Source organism: Euphorbia lathyris, chromosome 1 (assembly GCF_963576675.1).
Source record: "Euphorbia lathyris chromosome 1, ddEupLath1.1, whole genome shotgun sequence".
NCBI classification, from domain to species: Eukaryota; Viridiplantae; Streptophyta; class Magnoliopsida; order Malpighiales; family Euphorbiaceae; genus Euphorbia; species Euphorbia lathyris.
In genome coordinates this window covers 73,677,812-73,696,245 of record NC_088910.1, presented here as the reverse complement: position 1 = coordinate 73,696,245, position 18,434 = coordinate 73,677,812, and the positions used below count along the sequence as shown (strand labels likewise).

Sequence of the window (18,434 nt, the reverse complement as noted above, 5' to 3'; positions counted from 1 at the left end):
CCAGGAATTATCCTCGAAAGAATAATAATGTTGCACAAAATGTAGACCATTAACAATTAGTATTGGTTCATCAAGTTTTAATGTCTTGATATTGTTCCTTTTCGTAAACTACTATTGTTATTTCTGATGTTACTTATTATTTCAATCGTGTATTAAAAATTCTGAAAAAGCATATTAAAAACCCAAAATGCAAAACCAATCTCAAAACACTACATTTTTTCTCACAAGTTTGCACTTCTAATTAAATACAAAAGACTTCTGAGAAACTTTGTAGACATTATAGAGCGGTAAAACAATACAAAGAAGAAAATGCGTTCTTCTGATTTATGTAAAACAATAATGTGAAACATTATTTGGAGTTCAGAGTAACATTCCAACGTGTTGAATGAATCTTGCGGAGGTTGAATTCAATCCTCTTAAATTTCTTATTCAAAATCAACAACACTTTACAATCTATCAATATATACAAAACACAACTAACTCAATAGAAGTTTTAACACTTGCCGATAATAGATGTTGAAACTCCAACAGAAATACAGTTTATTGAAATTAACAAATAGATCCATTATGAAGTAAAGAGGAACACAAACATCAATTCAGAATTTAACCGAGTAATATTAATGAAATCGAAACCAAGCTGTTAGTCGAAATCAGCAAGAAAAGTCGATTAACGATGATGAATTTTCTGGCCACCTCGATGATTTTCCGGCCACCATGATGATTTTTCCAATGAATAATCCGATGTATTCTCATTACTGTTCGTATTGAAGATGAAGACTAATGAAGAAGAATGAGTAATTACAAAGAGAGAGAAAAATGCAATTCACAAGGTAAGTCATTTATTATGATATTAATTACATTAAATGATCACACCATTAGATCAAAATCAATGGCTGAGATTTTGCATCCATTTAGGGGTCTGGATGGTTATTGATACCATTAAGACTAACCCCTTCCCCCCCCCCCACCCCCCCTCACACACACACACACATACATATATATATATATATATATATATATATATATATATATATATATATATATATATATTCAAAATCCATAAAAATTTGATAGCTTAATAATTTCACTAAACTCTCAGAATTAAAGTCACTCAAATATTATATAAATAAACTTAAATAAATTTTGAATCAAATACTTTTATGACTTATCTTTATCCGAAATAGTTACATGTAATACTAATAAACGGTATATTTATTTTAGACTGAATATACCGTTGAACTCGTTATATTATCATAAGTCTATTTGAATTAATTTTATATTGAAATGCTTGTACTAATTTTATATTCAACTCTATACCGACTCTAATTGACAAATATCAGTATTCGTCCTTTATAACTTATTTATTATATAAAACTAAATTTTAAACCTAACACTTTTATCAGACCATTTATGTTTGTCACCAAAATTGTAACGCGTAACACTAAACTAATATCGTTAATTTCGACCGATAGTTCAGTTAGACTCGTGACCTTGTTAGGAGTGTATTAATACCAATTTTAGCTTCAAATTTATTGAAACTTGAAACCTGTTTTGTTAAGTATAAAATTTCTCATATTTTTTAGACCATAAATCAAATTAACGGTAAAACGTATATTAAATTCTGAACTCGTACCTAGAATAATTATCGAAACCTAATGGTGCAAAGTCGGACGTACCTCGCAGTTTTTCGTCTAGAATAATTATCGAATATTCTGAACTCGTACCCAAAATAATTATCGCAACCCAACATTGTAAAGTCGTTTCTTTCTCTCTCACCCATTGTCTCTCTCCCCCTTTTTTTTCTTTTCTTTTCTGTTCCTGAGTTAATAAACCTCTCTTTATTATGTTTTTTTTTTTTATCCTCCTCTTTTTATATGCAAAATTAAGAACCTATGTATATTCACTAGGATTCATCCCATTCCACAAATTGACATTTACCTACAATAACATATGTTGTAATTATAAACTCTTTCTAATTCTATGTTGACAAATTGACACATTGTTTTACAATTAATTATGCATGACACGTATTTTATTTTATTATTTTTTTCCCATAAAAATTATATAAATGCCACGTTTTAAATATAGGATAACTTATATGCATGTAAATGGTATCCTCCAATGGTAGTGTGAACCCATTATTATAATTAATTTAAACATCACCATAATATAATGTTGTATTATCATTATTATTATAAATACATCCTTCTAATCGTAGCTTTTTCTAAAAATATCCCTAAATTGTAATTTAGGGCTAAAAACATAAAATTAAACTCAATAATATACTTATAACACTAATTTTATATAATTTAAATCATTTTAAACTTTGTATCGTAAATGACATAATTTAGTGTTTGAGTATGAAATACTTTAAATTTTTGGACACGGAAGATCAGTGTATAGTTCGATCACGGATGTGACACATTTAATCTCAGTTAAATGCATTTAATTCAGACAAATGTTTCGACTTTCAATACGAGTCATATTTGTTTAGATATATTTATTACAATTTATCCTATTGAAATTAATTCAGAATTAATTCCTTGAAAAAATTAACCCTCGAGAAAAGGGAATTATCTCTGCTCTTAATGCAGGTAATAAAACAATCTCTTGGAGACACTTTCCCAGGCTCAGTTATCCAACACCCCTTATGCCTTCAGACGGATTAGTTATATCATGGAGACACTTGCCCAGGCGCAGTTATCCAATCAAAATCAGTCCTCAGAACCTCTCGAACGAGGTATGATAAAGTCCAACCAGTTCTCAAAACCTCTCGGGCGAGGTATGATAAAGCTCAACCAGTTCACAGAACCTCATGGACGAGGTATGATAAAGTCCAAATCTTCATTCTACCACGAGTAAAAGTCTCCTATATCATCACCAAAGCGGGGATCATGTAGCAAGAGGCATATTTCTAACACCACATCATACTTAATCGGGAGGCAAAATATTTTGTTTAATAAAAAATCGTTTGAGGCATGATGTGGACACTATGAAATATGCCTAGAAGAGTCAAGTCGACTACTCAGGTATGATTTCTTCTTCCCTCTCACCGTGCTCTTTTCGATTAAGCGGTTTTGTTCACCAAGGTTATAGTTGACGCCTTGGCCCCAAAATAACACTTAATCGGGAGCGAGTCTATGAGCATGGACTTTTTCCGACCCTAGTGACGAGTCTATGTTACACTCTAGCTAACAGTTTGTGTAGGTGGATGATAGGGACGTTTTGTCCCTATCTTTTAGCGTGATTTACAGTTTAATTTTGAGCTAATAATTAAGTTTAATTACAAAAATAGTGTGTTTTTAAATAAATAAAAAAAATAAATTTTGTGTTTTTAGTGAATTTCCTTTACTTTTAATTAATTTTAGAAAAATAAAACATCAAGCTAATTCGGTTCTCGAGAGTCGTATTTTGCAGGTACGAGTTAAAGAATAAACAAATAATAATTCAGTGGACACGTGGGGCGTGGAATGTAACACACGAAGCGTAGAGCAGTGCCCATGAAGCCATGGCATTCAACCACGTGTTCCCCCACAGTCAACACCTACTACGCGGGACATCCCAAGGAATACGCGGGGCGTGCAAGGTGTGAAATAGTGACTAAAGTTCTAGGAGCTCATTCACGCAGGGCGTCCCAGGGAATACGCGGGACGTGAAGAAGGAACCATGCAATATCAAGTTCCAGGAGCTCAACCACGCGGGGCGTACTCCGGTCTACGCGGAGCGTGGTTGAGTCAACGGCTCTAAAATCAGTCCATGCATGAAGAAATTATCAACAGAATGGGCAAAATGGCAGACACGCGGGGCGTCCTCCCTTCTAGGCGGGGCGTGCCATGTGAAACCTGCACAAACAATGTGAATTCTTATTTGTAACTTGTGTATTTACGATTTTACCCCCGAACTTGATGTGTATAAATAAGAGTGATTAGCACTCATTTCCTCATTCAATTTTCTATGTACTAAAGTTCCTTACACCTTGAGAGCTTGTATAATCCTACTGTCACTCCGCCGAAGTTACGTTCCACCCGCATTCACCAAGCTCGAGAGTTCCACCTCCAAGTCCTAAGAGACGACTTTGAGTCCAGTTAGCTAGTTCTAAGGGCCGAGTCTTCTTCCCTTTTTACTTGTTAATTAGTTTGTACTCTTTCTATGTACTAGGCTTGGTTGTATTCCGTATTTACGCATTCCATATTTATAATATATGATTTACAATTCCGTTTTCACTATACATGTTATTATTTATTGCTTGCTTTGATACTTATAATTGATTATTGTGTAGGTCGCTTACGAGCTCCGAAATCTATTAGGAATCACATAGGTGTTGCCTTACCGGAGTTGGCAATCCGAAAACCGTAGGAATTGACGAGTCATGGAACTTACGTGCCCTAGTTTCTGATCCTAAGAATTAGAGTCGCCTTAAGGGGAAATCACGACCCTAGAACCTCACAGATTTTTTCGGTCTATAGATAGTCGTCTTTGCAAGAGTAAATTATTGATCGTATATGTTTCGTATTGTTTGTCATATGTTATAACTTATCATTATCCGTATCACTCTAAAAGGACTTGAAATACATGAAAATTATCTCACCCATAGTTTAGGAGTAGTTTGTAGTTGTCACCAAACTCAATCAAAAGTATTCACCGCTTAGATAACGAATAGAACCGAGTAGTTTAATACTTGTGGTTATAAATCCCGCGGATTCGATACCCGGTCTTAACCAGATTATTACTTGATACGACGGGATACACTTGCCCCTAAGTAGTAGCGTCTAGTAGAGGTTAAGCACATACATGTAACACCTTACTTATTTCACCCATATATCACACACATTTTACACACTACTAGATTCTTAATAGCAGTGTACTTCACACGACGCGCTGTGCGAGATACGAGCTAAGACCTAGACCCTGTTTTCCGAGTTATTTAGCTTATTTTACTTTATTTCTATCAAAATCTTTTTAGATTTATCTTTTCTGAGATTTAAAAATACTTGTCTGCCACGTAGGTCTTCGACCGGCTACTAGATCCCCGATCGGGTACCTTGGTCGCCGATCGATGACCTTTGCCGATTTTCGGGCAGTTTCAATCAGTTTTCTAGCAGTTTTGGTCCATTTCCCACTACATAAGAGGAAATAAACCGACAGGATACATGGTACAACAGTTTTCAATCACAAAAAAAAGAAAGATTTTTAGTGAAAAGGAAAGAAATTGAGTGAAAAGAAAGAGTTTTTAGACCATTTCTTACCAAATCAACCATTTTTTAAGGTTCCTCCACCCAAATTAAACATCATTTCAAGTTATTTAGTAGAGGAAACACGTTCACTACAACTATTCCTCTCTAATTGTCAATTATAAAGTCACTAAACTCTCAGAATTGATCTTTTGGGTCAAAACCTCTCATTAACCGGTGAATTTCGGTTCAAACACGTGGAATTCCACTTTTTGATCATATCAATTTCCTGTTGCACGGATCTGGGTTGTTGCTCAAGTCACAATCACGCGTACGTCGGCCTACCACACTTCAAAAACTGGAAAAGCGTTTCAGAGGTAACTTCTGAAGGGTTTTAAAAGCCCATCCCTTTCTGCTTGCAATCTATTTATTACTTTTTCTTATCTTCTTTTCTCGTTTTTCGGGTTCTCACACGTAAAATAGGGGGTCTGTCCGAAAGACAGTCACCGATTGAAGACCTAGTCTTCGATCGGGGACCATCCCAGATCAGTAACAGGGACAGACAAGCACGCCCATGTTTTCTATATGGGTAGTCTAGTTTTATTTCAGTAAATTTATTATTCTGTTATTTATGTTAAATGAGGCTAAAATCTCATGGGATATAAGGGTATTTTTCATTTTTATTAAAACTGACTAGATGAATGAATTAGGCTTCAGCATAATTGCATGTTGTTGTGCTAGATCTTAGGAATATATGAGTCCTATTTGATCGAGTCCGGCGTCGTAGTTAAATCCGAAAGATGGGTCCCAATGTCCCGCAGCTAACGTTTATTGTCTTGCAGGTTTAATAGATTTATTTCATAGGGCTAGATTTGATGTATTAGGGCTAAATGGCGCCATTTGTGAAATGATGTAATAATTTTATATTTCATTATTTATTTATCGTTTTTGAACGCTAAAACGATATTAAACTGAATACAGAATAGAAATATTATGGTATTTTAACAAAGACAAGTCTACGCGTTTATTAATCAGACCCTTAACCCGTTTAAGTCACGAACCTAACTATGAAGAGATGGTATGTTGTGAGCCCGTGTACCATCTAAACTTTTGACATGTTCTCGAGCATTAAAATTCGTGTGTCGACTCTGAAATAATCAATCTAACCTTAAGGATTAGAAAATAGTCAAAAGAATGCATACACCGGAAGGGACATGCTAAGCGTCGTCCTTAAAAATGGTAAGTGACGATGATATGTAAAAACGGATCCTATTTGCCGAAATCCCCTCCGGAGAGTAGGGTAATCGGGTTCTGCAGCCGCTTACACCACTGTCAGACTTGTCTTAACTATTGATTCTATTAATGATTGGCCTCTTTTCTAGTGTGATATGAACAACACTTTTTTGCATGGTACATTGCACGAAGAGGTCTATATGGAACTTCCTCATGGTTTGATTGTGCCAAAACCAGGAACGATTTGTAAGCTTGAGAGGTTATATGGTCTCAAACAATCAAGCAGACAATGGTTTAAACAATTGTCTATATTTTTAATTCATCATTCATATGTACAATGTTCTTTAGATCATTAACTGTTTGTTAAACATACATGTAATCATATTACTCTTATCTTTGTTGATATGGATGATATAATCTTTACTAGAACTGATATTTCTCAAATCAACATCGTGAAGTCTTCGTTAGATATAGAATATAAAATAAAAGATTTTGGTACGAGCTTAGGATTATTCACTAATTTCTTAGAAAAGCAAGAAACAAGTGACAGTTTCAAGGTCCTCCAGAAGCGTTTTAGTGAATACGGTTATTTTCACCAAAAAGAGAGTATAAATGAGGTATTTTGTGAAAAAAACGAAAGAAAAGAAAGAGTTAAGTAAATGGAACAAAATGGGCGTTGAAACCAAATGGTGTACCCCTAGAGAGAACCGCCCAATATCTAGATGATTGGTATAATTTGCGTGGTTTGAAGAGATAGGAAGATGATGGAGGATGATAATTATGACATGCAATTGATTGGGAATTTGCTGAGTTATGCATCAAGAGGTGATAGGGTTGGGCTTAACCAGATGCTAAGGTGTGGCATTTCCCCTAATGTACAAGATTATGATAAGAGGACTGCTTTGCATCTTGCTGCTAGTGAAGGCCATGCTCCTATTGTTGAGCTTCTTCTTCACTATAAAGCTAATGTCAATCTCAAGGACCGCTGGCAACGTACTGTATGCATATGCATATGCTCTCTTTCTTTCCCATTTTCCTAGCTTTTGATTCTACTCTCTTTGATTAAATCTTCATTTTGAATGTCAAGCCCTTGACAGATGCAAGATTGTATGGACATCGAGACATATGTAGGATATTGGAAGTAAACGGAGGCAAGGATTTTACCAATGATCAACAAATGGTAATCAAATCTTCTTCTTTTTCTATTTCTATTTCTAGATGGTTCATTATTCCGTTTTTAACGTCTCCTATGATTTCTGCAGGCAGTTCGGAATGAACAAGATTCCAATGAATTGAATTTTGATATTTCTGAGTTGAAAACAGAACGATCATCAATGCTGGAACAGGTAACATGTGACTTGACTCATTATAAAATCCCGATTTCACCCTTTAAATTTATATATCTAATTATAAGAAGATTGGGGAAAACACATAAATTGAAAAAAATAGGAAACGAAAATAAAAGGAAGCGAATACCTACCTTGTATGAGCTGGTGAATTGTAGCAAAAAGAAGACAAGAATCCACCTACCGAATTTCTTAATGTCATAACTCTAATAAAAGAGAAATTATGACGTACAACTTTACCTAGTCGCCAGACAAACAATACTGTAAAGAAAACGGCGTTGGAACAGATGACGCCTCTTGAAGAAGAAGAAACAGCGAAACAAGTCTTATCTGAAACACCCATTCTTACTCAACGGCGACTACTGCTGCTTTAACTTTAACGGGGATAAATAAAACACGATCAGATACCGAGCAACTGATCTCACGTTAAAGTAAGGTAGCGTGAAGTCACTGTATTTGATTTTTAGTTTTTTTTTTTTTTTTTTTTTTTTAATAATTAGATAATAGGTGGGTTAATTTATAAAATAAATAAATATAAAGATAAAATTAAATTTTTTGTCTTTGATTTTTTACTTTTTTAACACTGTTAATCAATTTGGATTGTGTTTTGCTAACGGATTCGATTTCAAGATACGTATTTATCAACTTTTAACCCACATAATTTATGTTTGAAAATGGTCCAAACCAAAGGTTTATTTTTGTACTTTCTCTTAATTTTAATATAGAAAAACATGTATATTTGTTATATATATTCTTAAAATAATGACCCTGTTTGGTAAAGAGCGTTTTGGGATAAAAAGAGCGTTTTTGACCAACTGAAACCGCTGATTGGAGTGTTTGGTGGAGAGAGGTTTGAGAGAGAGTTTTGGGATGAAAACGCTAATTTAGAAAAAGCTCCTTTTAGGAGCTTTTTCAATTAGCGTTTTGCAATATTAAAATTAATGGACTTCTTTAACCCTACTTTTAGTTTGCAGGTCCTAAAATTAAAAAAAGAAATGCACTTATTCGTCTTTTTGCACAAACCGCTATTATCAATTAGCTAATTTTTACCAAACAGGTCTAGTCAAATCAGCTAATGTAATCAGCTAACAGCTAATGTAATCAGCTCACAACTAACGGCTAATGTAATCAGCTAACCACTAACAGCTAATTCCCAAACAGGGCCAATGCCAACAACATTTATACAATAATATCATTGAAACAACTCAAACACATAAAATATAATATACATAAGTAATATAATTCACTAAAAACTATGAAACAATTTCTTTAAAGTGTTAAACAATATCATAGAAACTAACAGAGAACACAGTTAATCAAAATTATTTGAAAATAATAAACACAGTTTATCCAAAACCATGCGACTGTGTTAAAAAATAAATTATAATAAAGCATTTTTTTTACTATCGCTCATGCGACATCTAGGCGAATCCTAGGCAGTCTAGGTGCCACCTAAGAGTCAAAAAACGGCTACTGGACCAAAAAATGGCGAAGAGACCTAGACAGGAAAATCAGAACGGATTCTTAATTTTGAGTGCCTAGACGGCCTCAATTTTTAACACTAGTCTAACCTATAGAGCAACTGGAAGCTCATTGTTTCCTCCCTCTCTTGGTCATCCTCATTGTGGAAATGGCATAAGTTAGCAAGGTAACTAGTGATGTTTGATGTGAAATTTATTTTTGAATGTTGTAATGCATCATGGTCATGGGTAAGTTGTTGACGTGCTCAAGATTTAGCCACATATGAGTATAGTTCATGATTTGTAGCGAGTTTGTTATCTCCTTCACCAATGAACAGGGATACAGACCATCCCATATAGGAGTCAAGATAGTGAGAAATACCCGATATAATAAGTTAGACGATTATGCATCAATAGCCCCTTTAAGAATGAGAAAAGAGCAGAAGGAAACAGTTACCATGACCAGAATTAGTTCTGTATCACATGCATTTCCAAATATGTTATTCAATAAACTAGGACTGGCAGGGGAATGAAATAGTTACCATGACCAGAATTATTTCTCATCCTATCAAACAAAAAATTAAAAGCAATAGAAAATATTCTACAATTGTTCTCTAGTTGTACATCTCCTTGTAATATTAACTGATTGTGATGGTTACCAGGGTCTCTATGGTGAATCTGTCAAGGTGAAATGGCGTGGAACTTGGGTTGTTAAAACAGTAATTAAGAGTCAGATTTACCATCCTGTGAAAATGTATGCTTAACTCTACCTTAATACTCTTTCTTAAGAATCATTGGGTTACCAGAAAATTTCGTATGCAGGATTCTATCTGCCAAGGACAACACTCTATTGCGAGAGCTTCGACATCCTAACATTTTGCAGTTTCTTGGATCCATTGTTCATGGAGAGGAAATGATCCTCATCACAGAGTATTTGCCAAAAGTATTTCTTACTGTCAACATATTATAAATGTGGCTTATCCTAGTCGTGTTGATCTTTATGTTTTGCTGAGCTTATGCGTGTTATTATCTGATTCTTGTTTCTTGCATAATGCAGGGAAACTTACATGATATCTTGTCAAGAAAAAGTCGTCTTGACCTGCCTACTGCACTACGCTATGCACTTGACATTGCAAGGTATATTTCTGGATCAATGTTGAAATTGTTGATCCAAGTCATATAACTTGATTTTGAATTATATTATATGACTGGCAGAGGAATGAATTATCTTCATGAGCACAAGCCCTTGCCAATAGTGCACAACCATTTGGATCCCAAGTGAGACTTGTCCTTCTCCTTAATATAATTATCACTATTAGTTAGATAGAACTTGCATTCTTCATACTTGTCAGAAAAGAATATCTATCTATGTACAGCATGTAAGTAATCTTTCTCCATTTGCTTAGTTAGTGGGTAGAGATTTATGATAATTGTGCTTTCATTGGCTGATATTGAACACAGATATATGATAACAGATCGGTTTGAAACTCTGTTATTTGTAACATGGCATATGCTATTGCTATATGTAAATGGAAAGGAAAACCCACTTATTTAAAAATCTGAATTTTAAATGCAGTCAGATGAAAGCATAAGCATCGAAGAATTAGTGGCATTATAATAGCTTAAGGATTAAAGTGCCACGCGTTTATGGAAGTATAAACAAAAGAAATTTGCTCCTTGTGTTACCAGTAAATTTTCCTGACTTTTTTGGATACAGAAACTTGTTCCAGGATGAGGGTGACCACTTGAAAATTGGCGAGTACTGGGTTCAGATGTTGTACGAACAAATTCGTCCCATTCCGGACATATGTATGTTATTGCTATATTTGTTGTTGTCCATGCAAGCACATTTATTATCTTAAAACTGCCTCTTAAGAATCTTTTGATTTTTCAAGGCCAAAGAAAGGATGTTCCCAGCAGTGCCAGTAGCCAATCAAATGACACCACAAAAGATATTTCTGATTTCGGGTTCATATTTTATCAGGTAATAACTTTTCTTCATCGATATGAAGATGATTCTGTGTGTTGTAAAATTTAAAGAAATAATCCTTTTCAAGTTTAACAAACACAAGAAACTGAAAAACTAAAATGAAATTCTCTTCAATTGCTTAACTGAAACAATGCATTACATCTTGTATTTATACAAGTAACTAACTTTACGGCTGTCAATCCTATACAGTTTGACGCCTAAACTGACTCTTAAACAGAATGCTTTATGCGTGATTTATATACTATAAGCCATATTAAGCAGTCTGTAAGAGTCACGAAATCATAGTCAAGAAAACTATAGGATAGTGGTTTTGTGAATATATCTGCAAGCTGTTCTGTAGAGGCCACAAAAGGTGTATGAAGAAAACCTGTCTGCAAGTGTTCAAGAACTATATGACAATCTATATCTAGATGTTTAGTCCTCGCATGAAACACTGGGTTTTCTGCAATGTGTATAGCTGCTTTGTTATCAAAGAACAAAGGGATAGGTTTTTGTATACTAACTTTCAAATCCTTTAATAAGGACGTTAGCCACTACGCTTCACTCCTGCTTCTTAGCTTTCCATGAAACCAAAGATCCTCCTAAGAAGATACAATAGCCTGCTACTCATCTTCTAGTTTGTTTGCACCTTTCCCAGTCAGCATCACTATAAGCTGCAACCTTCATCATTGTGTCACATAGTCATTCTTGCAAAAAGCCTGAAGTTGAAGTTGTGTGTGGGTAGGATATAACAATTCCATTGTAGCTGTGTCTTTTAGATATCTAAGCACATTTCCATATGTATTTGTTTTGGTTTTTGCAAATATTGGCTCAATTGTTGTGTTACATAACACAAGTCTGGCCTGGTAAAACCTAAATATAGCAACTTACCAATGATCCTGATAAATCCAATCCAATTGGAAAGGGGCTCTCTGCAACTTTAACATCATGTAATCCTGCTTCTTAATCATGTTTCTAACATATTTATGTTAAGATAATATCAGTCCATGTGCTGATCTTGTGAGTTCAATCCCTAGGAAATACTTGGCAATGCCTAGATCCTTGATAGTGAAAATTTGATGTAATTGTTGCTTAATGTCTTCAATCTGTTGTACTGAAGTCCCAGCCAGCAAAATATCATCTACATAAACGTATTATAAATTCACCCTCCTATTTGTTCTGGTAAATAGGCAATAATCATGCATAGATCTGTCAGAACCCAATTTGATCAAAACACCGGTGAATTCTCTATTCCGTTGTCTCCGGGCCTGCTTGAGACCATAAAGGGATTTCACCAATCTGCAAACCTGGCCTTCCTTAGCCTTAGCATACAACTCTTTTTCAATGAATCCATGCAAATATGCATTATTCACATCCACTTGATAGATATCCCAAGCGAAATGAGCAACTAAGGCTAGAAAAAGTCTATTTCAACAAGGCCCTGGCTACAATGAGCAAGCTTCTATGTCTTCTCTCTACTACACCATTCTGTTGAGGGGGTATAGACACAAGATTTGTGATGAATAATTCCCATTCTTGAAAACACAAATTGTTCACTCAAAGAATTTGCTCACTCAAAGAAAATTATAATGAAATGAAGGACCTAACAGAACATTAAGCAACTGAAAACCAGATGCAAAATGTACATGACCTCTACAAAAAAAAAAAAAAAAAAAACCTTTTCCACATCTCTTGTAGGCAAATATACATTTCTAACTGCATTCAAATTCATTACATCCTTTAATTTCTCAAAATCATGAGTCATGAATTGTTGCTCCTAGGGGTGGCAAGTGGGTGGGGATCCGAACCGAAGGGGACGAGGAATCACCGAATTATTTGGGGGCGGAGGAAATTTTACCCCCAATGGTTAAATTTGGGTGGGGTGGGGGTTACTACCCCCGAACCGTGGGAATCCTCGCCGAGCTCCCGAAAAAAAAATCCCCCAAACTATATAATCAAAATCATATGTATATATTTTAGGGAAAAGTACAAAAATAAAACTTGTGGTTTAGGCCATTTTCAAACATAAAGTATGCGGTTTAAAAGTTGACAAACAGGTACCGTGTGGTTGATTAGCATTGGTGAATGAATAACATATGGTGGAAGGAGTTTGAGCCTCTTTTGTCAAGTTAGCTTGATGTTTAAAACCAGAGTTAGATCCAGATATCCAATTATTTTGAAGCAACCACTCCTTTTTTGCAATGAGTGCAAAATTTATGTTCCTTGTTTGTATGTGATTGTCCATGCCTAGTCGCAGAGCCCTTAAATGAATTTTTTTCATTCTGTGAAATAAACCTGTGTGAACTTGCTGAAATAGTTTGGGTTGTTTGTCTATGCGCATGAGATTCACCACATGTACACTGGCGAAACTGACTGAGTCTTTCTTAAACAGTGTGATGTAAATATATTTGAGATTAGCATTGGTGAATGTATAACAGATGGTGGAAGGAAGGAATCTGATGTCTGAGATGAGCTTGGATTTCATACTGGATTTTGAAGCCAAGTTTCAGATAAGCCGTTGTCCTAAAAGAATTCAACAGTAAGACACTACTTATGCTTCTTTCCTAAGTTGTTTGCAGACTATACTCTAAATTGATTTTTGCAGGCTAATAGAGCAGTGCACAAGCAAAGATGCAAAAGCAAGGCCTGGATTTTCTGCAGTCATTTCAATCTTGGAAGAAGTTTCTAAAACTATAGGGAGAGCTGGATGCCCTGTTTGCTGAATTATTCAATCGTTACTTCTACTTGTAATCTTTCTAGATTGCCAACTCATTATTCTTCTCACTTCTCTTTCTAATTACTTCCCAAATTTGCTTTCCAAGGAACAAGACACACTATAATTTAGGTGCTTAGTTGATAACTCGATATAATTTCTATTTGGATATTAAAATTGCATTTTTAGACGAATATTTAAACTTAAACATGGTTAATCTTTATTTTTATAATAGTTTGAATTTGATCCAAATCATACGATTCGATTCGATTCGATTCACGAGTCCCAATTAATAAAATGAGGATTTCGAGTCACGACTCGAATCTCAATTTAACAACTATGCTATAAACTTGTCTCAGTTTATCACTTAGCTCCTTCTATTTAGTGGTCAATCTGACCCTATCAACTCAAAAACTGTTATACATTTGGTCCTTTTGGTGTCTAACTCACATTGAGTACACCTCCTAAGACACATTCTGTATGAAGTGTTATATTTGTTGAGTTGAGAAGGCTGATAGGGGTCGAAAACCCCTATCTTAGGTACGGTTTTTAGGATGGTTTTGTTTAGTTTTCATTAAATAAGCGAGCAATTCTCACACTTTTATGCATGTGTGCTTGTTACTTAGTTTTAGTATATGTTTTATTTACTTTTTTCGTTTCTAGCCGATTTCTGATTGTTTTCAGGCAAATATTGCCAAAATAGCACATACGTGAACTGCCACTTATTTATTTTGGCTAATTGATCCACCAAAGGTCGCACAAAACAGAGTTTTTACTTAAATCTGACGACTGGTGGGTCAATTTAGCCTTTGGACTAACATAGTTTGGAGTTTATGTGCGTGTTCAAGTCAAAACAGGATCAATTTCGGACAAAAATCGCGTCTCGAGGACCCCCGACAGTCGCTCGACAAATTCGGCATGCACAGCCCGACGAACTGGCCTCTATAGGCCAGCTCGGCGAGCTGGCCTTCCTAGTGCGATGAGCTTACCTGCGGGAATTAGTCTTTTGACTAATTCCCGGCCCCACGACTCCACGATTGCATCCCCACTCTTCCACCTGCATCGGGAAATAAATTAGATTAGGTTTAAGCTTCAAACTACAGCTATAAATAGAACATTGTAATTGTAAATTAGATATCCTTGAATTTTGTAAAGAAACCCTAGCCTCCATCCTTGAAGAATCCTCTTCTCCCTTCCGTCAGCTATTGAAGAACCTTCAAGCTCCGTGTTCCCCGAGGATTGTTCAAGGCTCCATCCTTCAAATCTTAGGAAGACGTCTGCATTGGTCGACAGGTTCCCTGAAAGGGCTTTCTTCTCTTTTATATTTTGTTTGCCTCTGATCCATTCTATGAATCCTAGGCTAATTGTATCATCGTGACAAACACTTTCTTCATCCTTAATATTAATTCAAGTTCTTATTTTTGTTCAAATTGATTGCTTTATTTAATCTTTGTCTTACGCTTTGCCTTTCTGGTTTAACTTATTCATAAGTCCAAACAATTACTTGGCACATATTGCGAGCTGAATCTGACCTAGTCAGAGCCTATAAGATTGACGACCTTATAGAAGATTAAACCCAAATTTCTGAGCCTTAGAGCTAGTTTCGGCCTTACAAGGGAATCACGCGCTAGGAACCATAGAAGGATAAGTAGGGTTAATCGCCTTAGGCACAAGTGACTCAGATTAGGTTAACAATTGGTTATCAAATAGATTTGAATTTGGTATTGTATTATCGTATCACCACGCTTCATCTCAGGTTAATTACATTATTTAAGGATCACTTAGGAGTAGAATAACTTAACTAGGAGTAGCTTTAATATAATAAGAAGTAGTTTAACTTAAACAAACTCAATCTCAAACCCCCCGTATCCTAGATAACACTAGAAACTTAGTAGTTCGATACTTGTGGAATAAATCATGTGGATTCGATACCTGAACTTGTCCAGATTATTACTTGGTAGTGACGGGGTACACTTACCCCTAAGTGAGCCCATCAGAACGTTAGTCCGTGGGCACACCAAGTTTTTAGCGCCGTTGCCGGAGATTTATTTTCGTGCAATATCGAACCAAAGGTCAAATTTGTTACTTTAGGCATTGTATTTGTGTATAATTATTCATACATTTCTTCTCATTTTGTTTAAAGCTGTTTATATTTTATCTTTGATACTTGTTTATATGGTTGATACTTTTGTTTATACCTTTTTACATTGTAAAAATCTGTATTATTTGTTTTTGTACTATTGTAAATGGTTTTAGATATCAGTAATAACTCTTTGCAATTGTATAAACTGTATATCATATACCATCCTTATAAATTAGATAAACGATTATTTATGTAATCATTTATTATTGTACTTATATTTTTGTTTTCTGAAATTCTGTTTATTCATCCCTTTTCAGCTTATGCATACTCGGTCAGATGGTTTTCCTTGTGCTCCCTTTTAACCTTGAACTTGAACGTACTCTTTGCAGGAGCAGGCAGATTGAGAATATCCAATCAATCACGATGTCAGACACCGAATCCGAAGTTGGGACTAGGCCTAATACCCGCACAATGAGTGAGATTTTGGCACCACACCAACACCACCACCTATCTGGAATCGTGACCCCTAACATTCCAGCCAACTCCTATGAGATCAAGCCCGAGGATAATATACTAGATCCAACAGACGAGACTGTTTGGGGGTGAGGTGCAGGAAAGCCCGAATGATCATCTGGATTGTTTCTTGATATGTGCAGACACTGCAAGGATGAATGGAGTTCCTCGAGACGCTATCCGGGTGAAGTTGTTCCCATTTTCATTAGCTGGACAAGTTTTGGAATGGCTAAGGTCACTGGAGCTCGGGTCGATTACTACATGGGCGGGATTAGAAAAGGAGTTCCTCTCTTACTACTTCCCTCCTTCAAAAACGGTGATGCTGAGAAGTGAGATCACTTCATTCCACCAACCCGAGCATGAGGCGCTCCATGCATCCTGGACCAGATTTAGAAAGATGCTGCGCATGTGTCCTCATCATGATATTCCTAAACACCAGTTGGTAAGCGTCTTCTATCATGGTTTGACGCATGCTAATCGAGCTACTGTAGACTCCACTGCAGGTGGAGATTTGTTCAGGAAAACAGCAACTGAGGCATATGAGATGATCAATGAGCTGGCTAGGAAGAGTGTGTAGTGGCAGAAGGAGAAACTCGCTGGTCCCTCAAGACAACAGGTGTTTGCTGTGGAAGATCAGGAGCAGAACCTGGATGTAACAGAGTTAAGCAATGAGATGGATGTTCTGTTGGCTAAGTTTAGTCAACCTCCCACTTGTGTGCATTATGGCGGCAACCACCATGGAAAGGACTGTCAAGCTGGCAACCCCTTCATTGGAGATGGGATGGATAACGTCAATTATGTTGGGGGACAACAGAGGTACAATCAAAACCCCAACAACTATAACTCCTACAACAACAACAACTAGAGGAGACCTCAACACCCGAACCTATCTTATGGGAATTCAAAGCAGAATGTGCTAAGGCCTCTAAGCAGGTTCGTTCACGAGAGCAAAGAGCAGGGGCTTGTCATGCCCTCATATCAGCAGCAACCACCACCTCATATGCCATCTTCCAACTCTCCTGATGAAGTGCTGACCTTCCTGAAAGAGATTTCAGCCAGGCTTGCCAACAATGAAGCCTTCTGTAAAGATTTGAATAATTAGGTTGCTCAGATTAACATGGATAGACAGGAAAGGCCGCAGGGTTCTCTCCCAAGCACAACGAAGAAGAACCCAAAGATTTAGCGAAAGGAGTAGGCGACAGGAAAGGAAGTCGGGTTATTCCGGCTTTTTGATGAAATAATGAACAATTTATTTATTTTTCAGTTTTTCTTCTTTTGCTGTTGATTTGTTTTGCGTTATTGTTTTCAAAAATTTTCAATTGAACTTTTCGTTATTTCTCCTATTTTCTTTCTCTAAAAAAACTTTTTTTCCCGAAGTTCGGTGGCAACCGGGCGAAGGGGGGCAAAATTCTGCCCCTCTGGCGCCCAGCTCGACGAGCTGCCCAGCTTGATCGAGATGGGCAAGTTCGGGAATTATTTCCCAAACTCAATATATATATATATATATAATAATAATAATAATAATAATAAAAATAGAAAGTGGGGGATGAAATTCATCCCCCTTTTCCATCTTCATTCTTTTCTTTCTCTTCTTCTCTCTCTTTCCTTCCTTTTCTCTTTCTCTCTTTAATAACTCTAACCCCTAAATCCTTATTTCTCACCCGAAATCAACAAACGAGGTATGGTTTCTTACCTAATTTTTATTTTGAGCATGATTCTAACCTAGTTTAGGAGCTCTAAATTCGTTTTTAGCTAATCCTAGGTTTTTAGACTTTCCAATTTCTAGTTTATTTACATGTTTTTCTTGTTTCTTTGGTGAATTAATTGCTTATTAGTGACTTTTACATGCTTTGGTTGTGATTTGAACTCCTAATTTTGGATCTTTGGGAAAACCCTTGAATTTGGGTGTTTTCTCAATTTTTGCTTCAAAGGTGAACTATGTTAGT

The 18,434-nt window shown here is 35.9% G+C and overlaps 1 protein-coding gene across 1 annotated transcript; it reads left to right on the top strand.

The window, feature by feature from the left end:
* Nucleotides 1-4,455: 4,455 nt before the first annotated feature.
* On the top strand, nucleotides 4,456-14,099 carry LOC136202062 (serine/threonine-protein kinase 12-like). The gene is made up of 11 exons (XM_065992511.1): nucleotides 4,456-7,402; nucleotides 7,492-7,584; nucleotides 7,667-7,750; nucleotides 9,873-9,964; nucleotides 10,033-10,153; nucleotides 10,268-10,347; nucleotides 10,426-10,488; nucleotides 10,928-11,019; nucleotides 11,106-11,194; nucleotides 13,618-13,718; nucleotides 13,785-14,099. The coding sequence occupies exons 1-11, from the start codon at nucleotides 7,166-7,168 to the stop codon at nucleotides 13,900-13,902; spliced, it is 1,170 nt and encodes a 389-aa protein (XP_065848583.1). The 5' UTR covers nucleotides 4,456-7,165; the 3' UTR covers nucleotides 13,903-14,099.
* The last annotated feature ends 4,335 nt before the right edge of the window (nucleotides 14,100-18,434 follow it).